The following is a 20,305-nucleotide window of genomic DNA, read 5'->3' on the forward strand; positions in this document are numbered from 1 at the left end:
AAAATTATTTGACTTTTTGTAAACTAGTTTTTTTTAATTTGCACGCGTGCATTCCGCCAAAGCATTTGAAGAAGCTTAGTTTTAATCATCAGCAAAGCAAGTTAATTCTCATGCTAATAAATACTTGAGATGTTTCTTATTAGGGAATATTATCCAACCTGAGGTTTGAACACCCCACAAACATATGGCACACGTGTAGGACATCTGTGCCCTACACGAGGTGGGTCCCAGCATGCAGATGACATGGGTGTGAACATTGAATGGAATATTTTTTAACCTTTCCTTGCCTTAGTGCAGGGGGAGGCCTCTATTTTCGTCATAGGTCAGGCATTCATCTTATCACAGTTTAAACGTTAGCAATGGTGTTTGATAAATGACAAGCAAACTCAAGAAATATTTTGTCCATTGATATGGTATATTTTTTAACCTTTCCTTGCCTTGGTGCAGGGGGAGGCCTCGATTTTCGTCATAGGTCAGTCATTCATCTTATCACAGCTTAAACGTTAGCAATGGTGTTTGATAAATGACAAGCAAACTCAAGAAATATTTTGTCCATTGATATGGTATATTTTTTAACCTTTCCTTGCCTTAGTGCAGGGGGAGGCCTCTATTTTCGTCATAGGTCAGGCATTCATCTTATCACAGCTTAAACGTTAGCAATGGTGTTTGATAAATGACAAGCAAACTCAAGAAATATTTTGTCCATTGATATGGTATATTTTTTAACCTTTCCTTTCCTTCGTGCAGGGGGAGGCCTCTATTTTCGTCATAGGTCAGGCATTCATCTTATCACAGCTTAAACGTTAGCAATGGTGTTTGATAAATGACAAGCAAACTCAAGAAATATTTTGTCCAATTGCTATGGTAATGGGCATGAATGATCACTCAAGTGGAAGGGCTCCCAGATGCTGGGAAAGGCTCTCGCAGGAAGTTCCTATGCTAGGAAGCTAGGTGGGACCACCGTAATGTTTGCGATAAATCCACCATGTCCATCGGTTTTGCCAGCTCAATTCGAAGCTCAAGAAGGCCACGCGAGAAGGAAAAGTGAGGAAAGGAATGCCTACCATTGAAACTTAGCCTGATACAAAACTTCTGTACTTATACAAATGTTTCAACGGTGGTTGTTCAATCCCCAATGTTTCCTCTCGTGAGCAGGCAATCCGAATTTGGATTGATGGAATCTCAAAGGTAAATTTGAAAAGGACGATGACAACATCATATATTAGAAAACCATGGATAAGTGAAAAAAGTTGCTTCTTTAGCATATGTGATTTCATAAAGTTGGGAAAGGCTAATGATCAAAAAGTAAAACCTTAAAATAAAAAAATTTTAAAAAAAAAAAAAAAAAAAATTTAAAAAAAAAGTGAAAAACAGAATTATTAGGTTTTTGGGTTGAATGGGAAATCTCTCTTTTTTTTAAAAAGGAAAATCATGAAAAAGAAAACCATTTTTCACAAGTTACTTTATTATCACAATCTACAAAAGATGTGAAAAACACTCTCTCATCTTTACATTTTGAGAGCAGAAGCAATCTTCAAAAGTCTGGTACAATGGAAAGCTGACACATCGAATTAATGGCTGAATACATGAGCTAACACCAGAAACTTGTATAAGTGGACTGTTCATCATGCGGTCACCAATCGAAAATTTCATTAAAAAAATAATAAATAAAATAAAACGAATTGCATACTTCTATAAGAATTAAGAACAGAAGATAAATATGCAGACACCACGCATAACCACTCCCACATTACATGTGTGGCCCACTTGATAAGTTGGCCAGCCAGATTTTTAGGCTTCAATACATCCAAATAGGGACTGCTGGAAAATGCATCAGATAACACACAGGTGGGCCACTTGTGTTTAGTGCATCTGTACATGCACATGCATGACTGCAAACACTATTCCTCTTCTGATGTAATTCAATGCAAAGGAATAGAAATCATAAAAATTCAAAACCATATATATGGAATAAAAATTTAGTCAAAGGTGAATACACATTATTAGTCCAACCATACTTAAAACAGCAACATGCTAGTCAGGATCAACCGAACTGTCGCCTGTCCATGGTACATTTCACCAAACCAGCCCTGATGTAAATGCTCCCCTCAAAGAGTAAGTATGAGGTCCTGATGCATCAGGCAATCATGCTGTTCAGATGCATTCATTTTGCAAAAGAGGGGACCATGGTTCAGTGATCCAGACCGTTGATATGATGGACCTTAGAGTATAAAGAATATGCTGCAATGATGCAAAACTTACCCAGAACAGATTATTATATCCAGCATCTAGGACTGTTATTTCAGACCAGTGTTGTGTTCTTCCCTGACTGATTGTTTGTAGGTCACTAATCGAAGGGTTCAATCATCTAATCATAGTCTTTTTTGGCATCGCCATCCATTGTGGTTCCTTCAAATCAATGATCAGGATACCTTAATTATGGGCCCTAGGGACCATTCATGTTCCATTGCATCAGGACCCCATAGTTCCTCTCTTCACAATGATATGGGACCCATTGCTGCACTAAACTGCATCTCTTTTGTGCATAAAAATGCAGAAGCCTCTGGCAGGTTCGATCCCAACTCAATGGCCAGAAAAGCGCTGCAAATACCATGGATAATCCAAGTCCAATCAAGACAGAGAAGTCCAATCCACCTGTCAGCAACAATGCTGGGCCCAAATCCATCATACATTTTCGTTCAGTTGAGTTCACTGAATCAACAGCAGTAACTGATTCTGTATGGGTAGAAATCAATAACCCAAGCAGAAGAAAGCCGGCTTTCTGAAACCTCAAGACCCATGCTTCCTTTTCTTCTGTCCCCTTCCAACAGAGTAATAACCCGTCAAGTACCTCGAATTCACAAGCTCACGTGGGACAGCAGCCCCCGCTGACCTCAGATTCTCAACCAGCTCTCTAAACAGATTCTTGTCCTCCTCATTCACGAACACGATCGCCGTCCCTTCCTCTCCCAATCTCGAAGCCCTCCCTATCTGATGAACATACTCCTTCATCGAATTCGGCATGTCAAAGATGATGACCTGCCTTACTCTCAAGAGATCCACGCCACGCCCCAAAACGCCTGTTGCCACCATCACTGGAACCTCCCCTGTCAAAAATAGCTGCAAGCTCTCCCTCCTCTCCTTCATTGCCTTCTCCCCGTGGATCGATTGGGCCTTCAATCCGGTCATGGTCGTGATCGCCTCAGACAAAAGATCAGCCCCGAGCCTAGACCCCACGAATACGACAACGGGTGGCTTGAAATGCTGCTTGCTCGTCAGTATCTCAAAGAGCTTCTGCTTCTTCTGCTTAGATTCCACCCATATCACCACCTGCTTCACTGACTCATTTGCCCTACTCGGCTTCCCAATGGAGATGAAAACCACATCTTTAGCCATTGAATTCGCCATCTTCTCCACCTCTTGAGGAATCGTTGCAGAGAACATCAATATCTGAGGCTGAGAGAGGGCCAGGAAGATCTGCATCACCTGATCGTGGAAGCCTTTTTGAAGCATGCAGTCCACCTCATCCAAAACTAGAGTCGAAACCTCTTCCAATTCAAAATCATTTTTGGTTAGGAGATCAATGAGCCTTCCAGGGGTCCCAACAATCAATTCCACCCCCTGTTGGATACGGTACACCTGGCACGCCATTGCATCACCGCCCACGACAAGTGCGGTTTTAAAAGGCAGACCCTTCCCCAGCATCTTGGCCTGTTGCTCAACCTGCACACAAAGCTCTCTAGTCGGTGCTAGAACCATCGCCAAAGGCCTTTTGCGATCAGATGGATGCTGTAATCTTATGCTGGTACAGCGAGAAACTATAGGAATTAGAAAGGAAGCTGTTTTGCCTGACCCGGTTTCGGCAGAAACAAGCATGTTCTTGCCATTCAAAGCAACTGGGATGGCTTGCATTTGGACCGGTGTGGGTATTTCGTATCCAGAAGTTTCTAGATTTTCCTGGAGCTTCTGGGGAAGATTGCAAGATGAGAATGACAAGATAGGAGGTGGGACAGACTCTCCCTTGACTCGGATGTCAATCTTTTTCCTCAGGGATTCAATCTGGTGTATGGTTAAGCAATTCTGCTGCAAAGTATCATCGTCCCTAACATAAAAGCATTCATCACTGATGGGTAATTTTACGGATGGGGTGAGATGTACTGGTTTCCATGAGTTGGCGAGCCTGTTAAGGAGAATTTGTTTACACTCACTGCTGCAAATATCGTCATCCGTCTCATCGCAGATATACTCACCATAGCGGCCGCAGATGACACAGCGGGGCTCACTGGGGAGGGCTTCTCTCTGGTCCTGACAATTCTCCTTCACAGGACTTGCTGCCTCTGAGACCACAAATGACAAGTGAGTTATATCAGTTGAAATATTTTTATTCCCAACAGATTGCAAGCTGAAAATGCGAGATGAAATCTGTGATCAATGCTGATCAGGTCTTTTTGTTGATATTCAAGAGCAACTATATGATCCTCCAGAATGCAATGTCCTCGGGTCTCGAGTTTGTTAGGTGGGGACAATGTTTCTGTTATCTATAAGTCTAATGGCACCCACCGCAGATGGATCATGCCCCATGGCACAATCCTAGACCCTAGCAGCCTGTAAATAGATGGTTAGGAAAAAATGCAGCAATTGCCACATTCAGTATAAAAAGAGGACCGCTAGCATGCAGCAAGTGCTGCATAAAACTTCCATGCAGATCCCTCCTCAAGGTGCATGTCGCAAACATTTGGCCGATCAGTACTGTTGACCTATTGGGCTTCCATGCATATAGTCTATAGACCAAAAAATCACAGTAACTGTACAACTCCAACCATCCAGTCGTTGCAAGTTATGATGGTGAGTGGGGATAACCATGACAGTCCATGCCCAATTAAACAATAAGGTTACCTACATTCTTTCAGTATTTGACTACTGAAGTGGATAAGTTTGAAATCAATTGGATTTGCAAATGGTCTAGGAACATTTGGAAATTCTCAGCTCCCAAGGCCAATACGATAGGCTAGGCAAAATTGAAAGTGAGAGATATATTGGGGACCTTCCCGTGCATATTAGTTCTGTTATTTGGGGATGAAAAAGAAGGAAAACAGAAGCCGGCTTAATATAGGTTCCCATTTTACATTCTGCCAGAGACGCAAACCCCAACTTTTCGGGCGTGAAGTCTGCCACTTACAACTCAGCGTACATTCGAATGCACCCGCATGCTCCAAAAAAGCATACACATCAAAACATTGAAATATGACATAAAAAAAAGAAGAAACAATAATATAGATGTACTCCCATGTTCTTACCTCCATTTTCATCACCATTTGAGGCTGAAGACGGATGTTCCCACCGATAGTCCTTGTTCTCCTCCATCCACACTGACAGGTATTACAAGACTGACAAATTAAAAATGAGCCAATTGAATGGCATCAAAAGGAACACTTTAGAAGAGTTACCAAGAAGGAATACATATCATGTGGTCATTTCTACTTCTGCAAAGATTACAATGAAGAAATTAAACTAGAATGACTCCAGCTCATCAGGATAGCTGATCAGTTTGAACTCCTACTAGAGGGGAGACTCAGGATCGACCGATCAAGTCCTGATGATGTACTGTTTCAGTCTTAATGAAATGATTATAATGTAATCTAGAAGATCAGAATGCCAAGATTGCCTTAGGTTACTACACAAGTTCATTGAATGGATGATAGACTCACATAACAAGAACCAAGTTAAGATTTTCTTCTTTTCTTTTCAGATATGATCTTGGTGGCAGTTTACAAAGCATTTCCTGGTACATACATTATGCACCATCTCATATATTGCAAGATTCCTAGGGGAGAGATTCCGGCATTAGTCCGCTAGAAATTTGCCCATCATGAACATGTCAGTCTGCTAAATTGGCAGTATGGTGACTATGGTCATTCCATATCATGTGCCATATGCTGCCACCAACAATGAAGAGATGTACAATTCTCAACCCAAAAACATACATTGTATCCTCAGCTTTTCAATTTTACAAGTGAGGCCCTAGGTATAAGAGTGATCCGGACAATTGATCTGTGGATCCCCCAGTGGATATTTTTTTTTCCCTTTTTCATTGAATATGAATGAGAAATCTCCTCAATGGGTGATGTAATGCCTGATTGCTTGGTATAACAGTGATCCGGACAATTGATCTGTAGACCCCAAAGTAGATCGAAGACAAACGAGAACTCTCCTCAATGATCAATCTAATCATCCGATTGCTGTACCATCGATGGATGGTGAAGAAAAGAAACACAGAAACAGTTCAAATTCAAGTAAAAGAAAAAATGATTGAAAATCTAGAATCTTCCAGTCTGGGAGATATCTAAGGAGTAGTTCATCCATAGTAGGGCCCATCAGATAAATGGTCTAGATTACTAAACATGGGCCCACTTGCACAAACTATAAAACTGAGGATGCTATGCATATCCTCTGTTCAAGGATCATGCACTTTTCTCAAGACATGCGCCTAAGCCATTAATGCATTCTCATTTGTTCTCCCCTATTCTTGGTTTAAAGGCAATCATGCCTCTTCTAACCAATTGTCAAAACTGAAAATCCGAGGATACCGTGCAAACCTTTGTGTCATGGATCCTCTAATTGGATGCTAAAAAATCCAATTAGCTGACATGCACGTGCATGCAGGCTTAGGGTAGCTCTATAAGTATATGACCAACATACAAAAATATCTTTAGAGAAGGTTATCATCTGATACTGTAAACTTTTCACTTGGTAATAGAGGATGTTGTCTGCAACAACATGGGGGATGGTACTGCAGCATCATCAAAGTTGACTTAAATGACATTGGCCTTGAAAGCAAGAGGTGGCTTCCCTCGGAGTATACTTCAACAGTTTGATGTTGACAAGTTATTCAATGAACCAAAAGAGTAGCACGCAGATGTGTTATAAAAGAAAGACGAACTCCAACATAGATGACTGGCAGTGACGCTAAAATTTTCTGTGGTGGCACAAAAATTCAGGATCTCACACGTTTGTCAATAATGGGTTGAGTGAATGGCATTGGGATATGCATGGAATATAATGAAACAGAGCCATGTTGAGGTTCCCTATGAAATGAGGCATAGAACAAAGCCACTATGAAAAAGTTACGGGAGGTAAGGAGCTTTCAGCTCATATTGGTCAAGGATTGAAAACAGGAATTGACTCTATGAGATCTAATCTCCCATTGTTCCTCAGTAAATTATAGGTGGAGCAGTTGGCTGTTAACTTACTAGTTCTGGGTTTGAATCCGATTAGCTTGGTGTAGTAGAATGAAGCTTTACTAGGCAAATATGAGATGGAGTTTTGAGTTAGCAGCTTGCCATGCATAAACAAAAGATACGTACCAAATTTCTATCAATATATAACCCTCAAAGTATACTCAGTGGGAAGCCACCGTTTGCTTTCAAGGCCAATGTCATTTGAGTCCATTCAGATGTTACTGAAGTGACAACGCCATGTTACAACAGATAGCATCTTCTATTATCACGTGAGAAGTTTCTAGCAGCAATAAACTTCTCCAAAGGTGTTTTTGCATGTTAGTCATCTTTATAGAGATTTATTAAGCCAACAGGCATGTACAAGTCAGCTAATGTACACGTCAAACTCATATGCCAACGAGGCAAACAAGTGTAATATCCAAGCCATCCATCAGAAGAGTACCACTATGTAGATTCCTATCCCAAGAATCAGGTCAATCTACTATTTAGGTGGGCCACAATTAACTGAACTAATGTACACTTGCTAAAAAACTAACCGAAGTTTTCTAACCCATCCACTTATTTCTGATATCATGCACACCTACTGAGTAGACCACTTTTATATTTCACAATAGCATATACACAATGAGATCCACATGATGGATGGCTTGGATATTTCCCATGTATGCCAAACTAGCATATGTGGTGTTTGGCACAGGTGATGGTGTGTGCATTAGCTGAATTGTACATGCGTGTGGGCTATCTTTATAAATCTTTGTTCTATTTCGAACTAGACTAAATTGACTTCAAGTTTCCTATTGATCATGACAACCTGAGAAGAAACTTGGTTCCACCTCAAATTCAAATTAAGTGGGCACCATTCAATATTTTATTTTATTTTTTTGAGAGACAACAAGCTTATTTAAAGACCCGCCAAAAGGCAGGAAAGAATACAAAGCCAACTAAGAAGACAAAAGGAAAAAATAAGAGGCAGCCTTAGCTGCAAATACACAAGGAACCTAGTCCCTCACAAACCCTGAAACCGCCTTAAACCCCATCCACCATGGAGTTCCCGTTTCTAAAGCACCGCTCATTCCTTTCTTTCCACATGGCCCAGAAAATAGACATGATGAGGAGCCTCACGACAGCTTTAGAGGCCTTACCACTACCCCCTCCACGCCACGCCCAAAGAAGGGTCTCGACAAACTCCAGCATAACCCAGGCCATATGAGCCTGGGCACCATTCATTATGATATTATCAAAATTCAAGACGTTCATATCACAAACAGAAACTGCACGAGGATGCAGGGATTGCTGTCACATGGATGCATTTAGATTTTAATCACCCAATTACACAAGATTTAGAGTATCGTCCAAAACTGGTACATTTCATCCAGTACGTACATGTATTGTCCATGATTGAGATGGCTATACCAGCCCATATCAGCCCAATACAGAGAAAGACAGGGCTGTATCGGTGCTGAACAATATGATACCCAATGCACCGATTTTAAATCTTGCAACTACCCCAACAATACCAATTGAATGATACTTCTAGAGCCCTAAAGAAGCACACCCAAATACAGATTAATTAAACAACTGCCCAAAAGAGATGCTCCCCAGAATTCAAATTATCAATTAACGAGGAGCTGATAGCATGCAGTATGTATTGAGCACGGTTAATTAACTTGTTTCTTCTCATCCACCATACACACAGCATATGGATGTCAAGAGAGACCAACCCAAATCATGGGCCCAGTTGTGTATGAATACCAGACCAACATTGACATTGATCAGCCGATCCTAACCGTCCAATAGGACGGATAGGAATCAAAACCATCAGCGCTCCAGATTCATCAGGTGGAATTAGATGGTTACAGTTGTAGGATCAGTGTAATAGAACTCATGCTTCACGCAACTGTTGTCATAACTTGTTAAATAGTGGCAAACGCACACGTTATTATTCCCGTCCAGGAATGAATGCCCGAAATCAAAACCCTATAACGAGAACCATACCATTAGAATCCTAATTTTCTAAACCCTAGGATTTCAACCGTAATTACAAGAAATTTTGGGGGGGAAAAAGCTTTTGTGGAATGAAAACAAACGATGGGGAAAAATCGCGTACCAAAATCAAAGCTTGCAGCGGATGGATTGTGTTTTGAGAGATTTCTACGAGAAAACTGCAATCTTCCTGGCTTCTAGCGACAGGAAATAAGTAGGGTGTCAACGGGCCAGGTTAGGGCCGACACAAGCTCCGTTCACGTCCGGCCCGTATTTTAAACACAGGCCCGAGTACAGCAAAGGCGTGACGGGCCAAAATAAGTGCAACCCGAGATTTGTCTGCTTGCCTGAGTTCGATCTCGAGCCGTTGTGAGGGGCGTGGGATGGAGGTTGGACGGGGTACGGATTGGCTACTCCCCCAGACACCAGCCAATGGCTGGTGGTCGGTGCTCTGTGGGCCCCACCATGATGTATGTGTTTCATCCATGCTGTCCATCTATTTTTAAAGATCATTTTATGGTATGAGACCAAAAATTAGTTATATCCCAATCTCAAGTGAACCACATTACAGGAAAGAGTGATGATGAGCGTTGACCAATAAAAATATTTTGAGGGACATAAAAGCTTTGGATCAAGCTGATTTTTGTTTTTTCCCTTCATCTGGGCCTGTATGACCTAATAAACAGATTGGATATCAAATAAAAAGTACAATGGGCCTTGGGAGGATTTTAATGGTGGATATCTAATCACTATTGTTTTCATGTAAAGTGGACCAAATGAGATTTATATACCTATAATTTTTGGGTTCAAAACTAAAATGATCTTTAAAAATGGATGAACGGAATGGATGAAACACATACATCATGGTAGGGCCCACAGAGCACCGACCATCAGCCGCGGGGCTGGTGGCAGGGGGAGTAGCCGATCCGTTTCCGGTTGGACGTGGGTTGAATTAGAGAAAAGGATTCGTCCACTGGCGGGTCATCATGGACGCGGATATTCCTGCGTTGGAAACCTAGGTAGGGCCCACCGTGATGTTTGTGAGAAATCTATACCGTCCATCCGTTTTTGAGATCATTTTAGGCGTTAAAAATGAAAGCGAGAATGATCCAAGAGTCAACTGGACCACACTAAAGGAAAAGGCGGGTAGGGAAATTCCTACCGTTGAAAGCTCCCTGGGTCGACAGTGATGTTTACATGACATCCATACCGTTCATAATGTCATTCCTATTGGGGTGAACTTAAAACACAAATATTAGACTGATTGAAAACATCTGTGGCCGACGAATATTTGAACTGTGGACATTTAATCATCACGATTTGTCCACAATTCTCACGTTTTTGTCCACTTGAGTCGTGGATCCGACCAATTTTTGGTAAGATGAGCTCAAAAAACAGATCCCCACCTAAGTTTCCAGTGCAGGAACATACTGCGAAAGGCTTTAGCAGGAAATCCGCTTTCGGTCATCACGATGTGACTCTTATTTAAAATCCACCTGTGTTGTGTCTCCCCGTTTTAAATATCTGACACATCTGGAATTTAGATGGATCAGACGATTAGAAATAAGGTAAACGAAAATGCTGTACTTTTAAATTATTTCCTTTCATTTGGCACACCTGAATCATTTATGCATGCCTAAAATTTAATATGGTATCTAATGTTCCAAGTAGATTTCATATAATCATCATAATGGGCATCATAAAAATAAGGGTGGACGTCTCCCTTAATCATAGTGAGCCCACCAAAAGCGTAAGATCAAGTGTCACTGGGAGAAGATGTCACTCCTGATTTTTTTATAAGCACACATTAATATATATATTAAATTCATTCTTGTAATTCCACTTTAGGCCTCAGCCCAGAAAATTAAGCCAACATGTGATTCTCATGAGCCACACCAAAGGAAAAGGTTGGGAGAGATGTATATTTTTTATTTTTACAAAGCACACCGTGATAATTATATAAAACCCACTCCAACCATTAGACTTAACACTAAAATTTAGGCATTAAAATTCAGGACCATACATGATTCAAGTGACCTACCCTAAGGGAAATAGTTTGGAGGGCGAGCATTGCCTTACGTGAATCCTTACTCCTGCTCAGGTGGTAGACTCTCAGGAGTTTCAACACCCGGTCAAAGGTTTGAGCATCCATAGGTGGTGAAATCCCACTATAGTGTGAGTGTGTGGGGGGTGTGTGTGCGTGTGTTAAAATAAATAAATAAATAATAATAATAATAACAATAATAATAATAAAAAAGAGCATTGCCTTATGTACTTTTTCTTATCGTATAGTCCACTTAAATCACATATGGGCCTAATTTTTGGGGCCTATATCAAGCATGGGGTAACCCACCTGGTGATTGGGGTGGATTTGACACAAACATTATGGTGGGCCCACTGAGCCACCAATCATAGAATTATCATCCATGCAAACCCTAATGGGTTGGGTGGACTCAACTGGGCCAATAGGTTGTTGTATATGGTTTAAGCCTGGCCTGAATACAAACACGGACTTGAATTTTATCTTGAGCTTGATCCTCGGACTTGATACTCCAACCTAATTTCAGCCCGAGGCAATGTGAGCCTGAAACCCCAACAAGCCAGTACAATCCATTGATAGTCCTAGAAATAACTCAGCTTGCTCAAGGAGAGAATTTATATGATATTAGTAGCAATGCTTGTCCTTAAAAAATTTATCATTGATCACAATGCCACAACTCATTGTATTAAAATGTGAAGGATTTCCTCTATTATCCTTTAGAACTTGGCTTTAGATACAACTATCATTGGTCAAAGGAAGAGTTGTGTTCCATCAATTTCAATGCTTCATTAGCCCATAACCCATATACTAGGTTTTACGATGAACTTGTGAATATTCTCATGTGGTCATTCTATTTGAGGAAACTAATGACAAGTGGTGATGAAAAGCCTCTTGATAAGTTGGTGCTTTGCCCTACCCCACATAAGGGCCTATTTGATTTTCCAAATCCAATGTAAATGCCCTGTAAATAAGTAATGATTACTCTTTCAAACCATTTGAAAATTCACTTGTATTTCTGCCTGAAAAACGGTCCAAAATGACTGGTTTAAATTTATGGGCCCACCATGATATATATGATATATATGACGCATATGCGATGTCCATCTATTTTAGTGTAACATTTTAAGGCATGAGCCAAAAAATGAGGCAGATTCAATACTCAAGTGGCCTACACCAAAGGAAATAGTGGCCCCACAAAGTTTTTGAAGGTAAGTGTTTGATTCCCTAAATCATGTGGTGTATCCACATGGTTAAGTGGACCATATGTAAATGTTTAGGGCCTGCTTGGCCGGGCAGATTGGATGGGATTGGATGGTATTAGAGTAGATTGCACGGATTTCAAGGTAATGATAGCTGTGTCAGTGGATTGGTGCAATATCTATGGGATTGCTATGTCCCCGAATTGCTATATCGGGTCTGTTTGTAACGCCCAACCAATCCCGGGATTAAACCTTCCATTCCCTCGAACCAAACACATCCCAGGCAATTTTGAAGGGAGTATGGTGGATTGGATGGGATTTAAAGGTAACGATGGTGATGTCAATGGATTGTCTTAAGATCCATGGGATTGCTATATCCTGGGACCAGGATCCCGTGTCTGTTTGGCACACCTGGCCAATCCCGGGATCTATCTTCCAATCCCTTCCAATCCCATCCAATCTGCCCAGCCAAACAGGCCCTTAACACGGACCCATGGCTATGTCTTGACTACTTCCATTTCTTTGAGCACTTGTGATCCATTAATTATTAGAATGACTGAATTTATTAGTAAATGAATATTTAAATAGAAATCCCTTCCAATGAATGGTTTGCATCTTATACATGTTTGCTCATAAGTTATTATATTCATTACAATTTTCTCTTTTCGCTATGGTATGATATTATGTTGATATTAATTATTTTGTAAATGATATGTATCCAAAATATATTATTGCTTTTATTGATCTAGGAAACAAAATACATTATAGGTTGTGGTCTAACATAGACCCTTGATTATAGTTCATAAGGAAAAACCCTTCGTTAAAAGATAAAAACCAAGAAAAGCTAATCTATTACATGGCACAAAGTAGTTGGGATGCAAATAATTCATGTAAATCATAATTTATAGTCATTTGTCTTCCAAGTGTCCATATCATCGATCATACTAAGTTATTAGTGCTAGCTTTTGGTATTTAAGTATCTCATATATTAAGTCAGCATTGGAATACTAGCAAATGATGCGTATTATGTATCTTGAAAGGTATCAACTCCATATGGCAATGTAGCCTTGTAACGTACACAAATATGATCATTCTCATGTTCCCAAGGATCTCATGTACCAGAGATGATGAAGAAGAATATATGAAGCTACAAGTTAGCGCAAGTCAAATAGTAACATGATCCTTAGCACCTGCCACTTAGGAGTTTGTGCCTAGTGTAGAAGGTCTGTTCCTGGCATAGATATTGGAATAGGTCTACATTTGAACGGTCCTATATTTTGAATTCTAGTGCTTGAGGCTTAAGGTTCCCCCAAGAGGTGAACATAGGCATTTGAAGTCCCCTTTAAAAATATGGGAAGAAGTCCCCAAAATGGTGCATAAATTGGTATTTATATTCTATAGGGGTCTTGATTTCCCGAAAAGTTTGTTACATGGTTATAAATATGTTTCAACTTCTCACGATTGCAAGAGAAGTTGCATTTCTTAGGATCTTGGAATTAAGTAGACTAACACTTGCTTAGCAAATGGCCAAGGCACAACATTAAAGCTCTGCACTTATGCTTCGGTGAACTGGCATGAGGAGATTTGCGCCTAACACGGAGGCCTTTTTAATTGGTCCTTCAAAATTGGCACAAAGGATTGATTTTAGGCTCAAAGCATTCGGAGCTGTCCTAGATGAGCGTTAGGGATCTATTGTACGCATCTGGGCTCATTTTGTCAAATTGCAAAATCATGTCAACCATATGTTTTGCAGCACTTGGGTGCAGCTGTGACCGAGGAAGGAATTATTTGGTAAAACTTCTCTTTGAAATATGGTTTGTTGGCATTTTTTTTTTTTGAAATATGGAAGCATAAAATTTGACAATCATGTTTTTAAAATTTTAAGGATTAATTCTCATATAGGTATAAACAAATTTCTAATTCACAAAAATGGTTTAGATTATACATTAATGCAGTGAATTTTGGATATAAGAAATCAATAAATTCTTTTACAAATCAAGAAAGTCTCTCTTAAATCTATCTCCTATCAAGGAAAAGCATAAGACTCACCAATTTTATACACTGGATGTAAAGACTAGTCAAAAAGGCCCATAAATCAAATGAGTATGTATGAAGAATAAAGAAGATTAGTGCGGAAAACTCTCTTGCTTCTCAAGTGTAAATGTCATTGAGAGAGCCACCAAGGAATAAGATCTATTTATAATGAAGGGTTCTAATGTTCCAGAATAGTACCTATTATAATAGCCCACTACCCTACAAAATTCAGTATAGCTGACATTATAAATAAAATTTTTTTTATCATCCTGCCTATTTCATCACTAAGCCAAAATTGTGCATCACAAAACCAAATTAACGACGTATTTCGTCCGTCGCATTTCTGTTGTGGTTTGTCGCATCGCAAAAATTAATTGACGGATCGTATCCGTCGCAAATTTGTGACGATCTACGACAGATTTAGTCCGTCGCAAGATCGTAAAAAATCTTTCGCTCTCCCATGGAACAAAGAAATCCTCTCATCCGTGATACAAATCCATCAATCAAAAGAGAAATTATGTCCCATCAATCAAAATACAAATCCATGATACTTTTATTTTCTTCATTTCTGCAAACATTCAAATGAAACATAACACAATTGAAACAAAAGAGAAATGGTAAAGATTATAAACTTATAAGTTGCTTTTATTGATGTTGAATGAATGCTAGTACAATGGTCCTCCTAAACATTGCGTGTGTTTGGATGCTCAGTTTCACTGAATAGCGAACTAAACTAAATATATAGTAAACAGCCTAAATTGAAATGTGACAACATTGCCATGTTACCGTGAAGATGGTCTTCCAACGTGATCCTCCACAAAAAAAAAAAAAACTATTGTTTTACACCAACATCTTGATTAAAAAAGCACACATTCTTATTAGTAAAATGCAAGGGTTTTCAAAATCTACATTTGATTTACTTTTTACCATCCATTTGATTGAGTACATTGAGTGTGGCCCACCCTCACACAATGCGGTGTGGCCATTACCGTGAGGCCCAACTGGATGTATGTATTCTATATTGGGCCTGTGACATTCATGGTGGGCCTGCTGATGAGTCACTGTGGATAACCTTCCTTATTTGGTCAATGCCTGTAAATTGTAATTATGGTGTCTTTTGTGGAGTAATGGTCCAGTATGCTAAGTTTATGTAGGCCTTCCCATTCACACAGTTTTTATTTATTTATTTACAGGCACACGACACACACCCACACGTGCGGTAGTGGGATTTCACCGCCTATGGGTAACCAACTCAAGATCTCGTGTTGTAACTCTTTGGTTTGTTGAACATTGAATGGATATACCTACCTCCAGTGCCTACCAATGAGGTAAGAAGTCAACCCCCATTCACACAGTTGCATTAGCCTCGCTGGCATTCACAATGCCTGTATGCAATGCCGATTAGGTCCAGTCCGTTATCCTTCAGCGACCATTCGAAAATCACAGCAATTGGATGCACTTAGTAACATCTATTACAGGACCTGATATATGTAGATAATCCTGTCTATTTGTTTTAATGCAACTGAATGGATGATTTTGACCATTCGATCAGTGTTAAAATTTTTTAATACAGTCTATTAGGAGTGTAATGGAACTGATGGACGGCCGAGATAGGTAATGTGAACACCAACGAGTGCAAATGCAACTACGTGCATGGAAGACTCCCATGTACTTCAACGCACTGGATCATTTCTCTTTTTTGTTGAAGGTCCAGTACTGCTTTCAGTAGCCTACCCAGCTGAAGGCGACATATCTTACACGTGCAAGTTGCCTCTCACAGAGGAGCGTGAGAAAGATCCCAACTGTTGGTGATTTGGGTCCACTTTAGAAATTGATCCAAAGATAAACGGTTAACAGAATTTCACCAACGGTCAATATTAAAAATTAACTAGTGGCCTATTGGACATCTAAACCGGTGTTAATTTTTGATACGTATCATCTCCTTAGAAATCGGATTGGCTGGTGTACCTCACACCAGCTATATAGCTGCCTTATTTACGTCGGTGAGTTCCGTGGGTCGGATAATGAGGTATGTGTTATATCCAAACTCCAAGGCTTGAGATGGAGAGTAAGGCAAATATAGCTAACCATTTTTGGTGTCAGAAGTTTTGGAAGGATATGGAATTTATTTTTACTCTTCATTCGGATCTTTTTCACCTTATAAACATTGGATGAAAAATAAACATTTGGGCAGGCTTATGGATTGTTTAACAGTGAAAATCATTATCTCGGCTGCTATTTGTGGTGTGATAGAATCTTTGGATATGAATCATCTTTTTTTGGATAATGCTCTAAAATGATATCTAAAAATAGATGGTAAGTTTAGATAAATCTTTCATTATGGGGCCATGTAACTTTGATTTCCTTTGAAATGTTAGTACAACTTGGACACGTACCTACAGCGGCTATATAGCTGATGTGTGGTACACCTGCCATTCGGCTTCCATCTCTTTGGCGTGTATCACGGACGCGGATTGCGTCTTACCCCGCCGTGCCCTGAACGGGCAGTTAGGTGGGCAGGCCCACCGTGATGTATCTGTACATTCAAGCTGTTCACCCCTTTTTCTCGTATCATTTTAAGGCATAGAAACAAAAATAAGGAAGATCCAACACTCAAATGGACCGCACCACGGATGACTATTGCATATAATGCACCCAGCATTTAATGCTATGTGCATTCAATACAACCAATTTTATTATCTAGTGTGGTCCACTTGAGGGTTGGATCTGCCTCATTTTTATGTTCAGGCCTTACAATGAAATGATAAAAGAGATTGATGGCTTGGATGTATAGATACATCACGGTGGGCCCTCCCACAGAACTGCCATTCGGGGCTAGAGCCGGAGGTAGGACGCAATCTGCGTATCCCCTACAGAATGTAAGTGGATTGGCTGGTGTACCACAGGCAACCGATGCGGCTGGTGTGTTGACGTCACTAAATTGTGTGGTCCATCATCACTAAATTATGTGGTCCATCATGAGTTATGAGCCAAAAAAATAAGACATACAAAATTCAAGTGGACCAATATGATATTTTGTTTTTTTCTCTTCGTACATTTTTGTGCTACCTTGTGTGAACTTATTATGAACAGAGTGGATGGAAAGTACACGTTACCTGGAGTGTGTGTACTGACATGGGTGTGTACTAACAAGCTAACCCAAAAAAAAAAAAAAAGGTAAACGTTACGGCAGCCTTACGAATATTTTAACGGCAAAAAAATATCGTAGGTGTGGTCTACTGAGCATTGGAATTTAATTATTTTGGGATCAAGATTTAAAATTATCTATCTAAATGGATGAACGGTTTAGATATGACAAATACTTCATTTTGGGGCTGTGTAACTTGATCTCCTTTGAACTGTTCGTACAACTGGGAGCTCGAGGAGCGTCCGCGCTCGTCTTCGCACCACACGTACCCACACCAGCTAGGTTGCTGGTGGCTGGTACACCAGCTAATCCGCTTCCCAACTGAATGTCCCGGATCTGTGACACGTACGTCATGCCGCTGCACGTGCCTCTGAGCCACCGTACACCTCACGCGAGCGGGTATTCACTAAGGCCTCTAACGGCAGCCCACCGTCTCAAGCAGCTCAAGTAGGGACGCGGATTGCGTCCTACCCCTGCCTGTCTCTAGCCCCGGACGGGCAGTTCTGTGGGCGGGCCCACCGTGATATATCTGTTTATTTGAGCCGTCCATCTTTTTTACATGTCATTTTAAGGCATGAGTAAAAAAATAGGAAGGTCAAACAAATGAACCACACCTGAGATGACTCTTGCATTTAATGCAACTAGCATTTCAATCTTTATACATTTAATGCAACCAAGCTTATTATTTGGTGTGGTCCACTTGATTGTTAGACCTGCCTCATTTTTTTTATAATGCCTCAAAATATCTAAGAAAAGGGATGTACAGATTGGATAAACAAATACATAATGGTGGCCCGCCCACAGAACTGCCCATTCGGGCTAGAGACCGATGGGGGTAGGACTAGGGCTGTACACAACAGTCAAGCTAGCTCGAAAAGCACGCTCTCAAATTGTTTCGGTTTGAAAGGCCGACTCAAGGCGAGTTAAGCTTGTTTATTAAAGCTCGAGTTGAGTTCAAGCCAAGTTCGATCATGGTTTATTTCAACTCGACTCGAGCTCGACTCGGCTCGAGTAATATATATATATATATATATATATATATATATATATATATATATATATATATATATATAAAACTTGTTATTATCATTAAAATATTAGTATTTAAAAGTTTTTACTAAAAAACCTTACCAGTCCTCATTCCCTCTTTTTCTTTCTCTTACCCTACTAAGGTAAGCTCGACTCAACTCGAACCACTAGCTCGACTCGAACTCGACTTGAAAGCTTTAGCAAATAAGCCAAGCTTCAATGTTGAGTTCGAGCTCGAACTCGAGTATGGCATGAATGAGTCAAACCGAGCTTGGCCCACCTCAACTCAACTCTGCTCGATGTACAACCCTAGGTAGGACGGAGTCCGCGCCCCTCAAGTAGGGACCGGGGACATGGATTTCCTGGGAAAGCCCATGCAGGAAGTTCCTGCGCTGGGATCTTAGGCAGGGCCCACCATGATGTTTGTCAGGAATCTAATCCGTTCATCCATTTTTTGAGATCATTTTAGAGCATGACACCGAAAGTGAGCAGGATCCAAGACCTAAGTGAGCCGTATTAAAGAAAAAGGCAGTTAGGTAAATTCTTACTATTGAAACCTTTTTGGGTTCGACAGTGATGTTTATATGACATCCATACCATTAATAACGTCGTTCCTACTGGGATAAATTGAAAAAACAAATATTATCATAATTCAAAACTTCCGTGGCCCCGTGAATATTTCAACTGTGGACGTTCAATTATCACTTTATCACTTTTTCCGCCCACTTGAGCACTGGTTACGTTTCATTTTTAGCCTCATGTCTTGAAATGAACCCACAAGACGGATGGACAGGGAGGATTTCGCACAAACATCACGTCCAGGGACCGGATGTCAGCATCCATCCACGTGTCTAATTGCGTCTGCCTACGGCATGCACGTCTCGTGAGAAGCAGTGAAGAGAAGCACTGCCTGGGAATTTATCGTTTCTTTCAGCCGTTACCTCACGGCCCATGGTTTCTGTCGGATACTGAGAAAGGGACGCGAACCTGCACGCGTATTGCATACCCACTCTGTCGATACCGGGAGTGGATAAGATGCGGCGCCGTCCTCTTTCAGCCCGGTGCGGACCTCGGCCACCTTTACCTATGTATTGTATATCCATGTGGTCCTTTCGTTTTGCCCGTTATTTTGACAGAGGAGCCTAAAACAAAGCAGATTTAAATCTCAGGTAGACCACATCGCAGAAAACAGTTGTGATTGGACATCCACCGTTAAACTTCATGGGACACACCTCAATGCCCACAGTAACGTTTATTTTACATTCAACCTGTTGATAAGGTCACGTGGACCTGGATGATGGTTAAAAAGATATCAGCTTAATTCAAAACCTCTGTGGCCCACGATAAGCTATTGTTTTATACGGTGTGGTCAACCTTAGATCTATTTAATTTTTTATCTGATGATCTAAAATGATCTGGCAAAATGGATGGACTAGGTGGATATAATAAGAACATCAAGGTAGGCCTCATGGCTAGGGACACAATGTTTTGAGTGTAGCCGAGACTGCACCTAAATCTATTGTTGGTGCTGTGTGGGCCCTCCACGATGTGTTATATCCAAGGCTTCATCTATTTTTCCATTCATTTCTGGGTATGAGCTCAAAAATGAGGCAGATTCAAATTTCATGTAGAC

At 40.6% G+C, this 20,305-nt stretch overlaps 2 protein-coding genes across 3 annotated transcripts in view; both read right to left on the minus strand.

The window, feature by feature from the left end:
* Positions 1 to 9,406, minus strand: part of LOC131246500 (uncharacterized) — a 42,154-nt gene extending 32,748 nt beyond the window's left edge. Inside the window, exons 1-2 of the mRNA XM_058246696.1 lie at positions 9,346 to 9,406; positions 5,298 to 5,387 (exon numbers count right to left, since the gene is read on the minus strand). Coding sequence (XP_058102679.1) covers positions 5,298 to 5,315 — 18 coding nt within the window. The 5' untranslated portion in view covers positions 5,316 to 5,387; positions 9,346 to 9,406. The remainder of the gene's footprint in view (positions 1 to 5,297; positions 5,388 to 9,345) is intronic.
* Positions 1,939 to 9,484, minus strand: LOC131246502 (DEAD-box ATP-dependent RNA helicase 41). 2 transcript variants are annotated; one of them, XM_058246697.1, is made up of 3 exons: positions 9,346 to 9,484; positions 5,298 to 5,369; positions 1,939 to 4,337 (listed from the first exon to the last, which is right to left on the minus strand). In XM_058246697.1, the coding sequence occupies exons 2-3, from the start codon at positions 5,362 to 5,364 to the stop codon at positions 2,791 to 2,793; spliced, it is 1,614 nt and encodes a 537-aa protein (XP_058102680.1). In that variant the 5' UTR covers positions 5,365 to 5,369; positions 9,346 to 9,484; the 3' UTR covers positions 1,939 to 2,790. The 2 variants fall into 2 exon arrangements, with proteins under 2 accessions (XP_058102680.1, XP_058102681.1); XM_058246698.1 differs by having other exon boundaries at positions 5,298 to 5,387.
* Positions 9,485 to 20,305: the final 10,821 nt, after the last annotated feature.

The sequence above is a fragment of the Magnolia sinica genome, chromosome 5, assembly GCF_029962835.1.
Source record: "Magnolia sinica isolate HGM2019 chromosome 5, MsV1, whole genome shotgun sequence".
Lineage (NCBI taxonomy): Eukaryota > Viridiplantae > Streptophyta > Magnoliopsida > Magnoliales > Magnoliaceae > Magnolia > Magnolia sinica.

Coding starts and splice junctions, on each gene's coding strand:
- LOC131246502 (XM_058246697.1), bottom strand. CDS start 5,364: ATGGAGGAGAACAAGGACTATCGGTGGGAACATCCGTCTTCAGCCTCA. Junction 4,338..5,297: donor AAATGGTGATGAAAATGGAG/GTAAGAACATGG, acceptor TTGTGGTCTCAG/AGGCAGCAAGTCCTGTGAAG.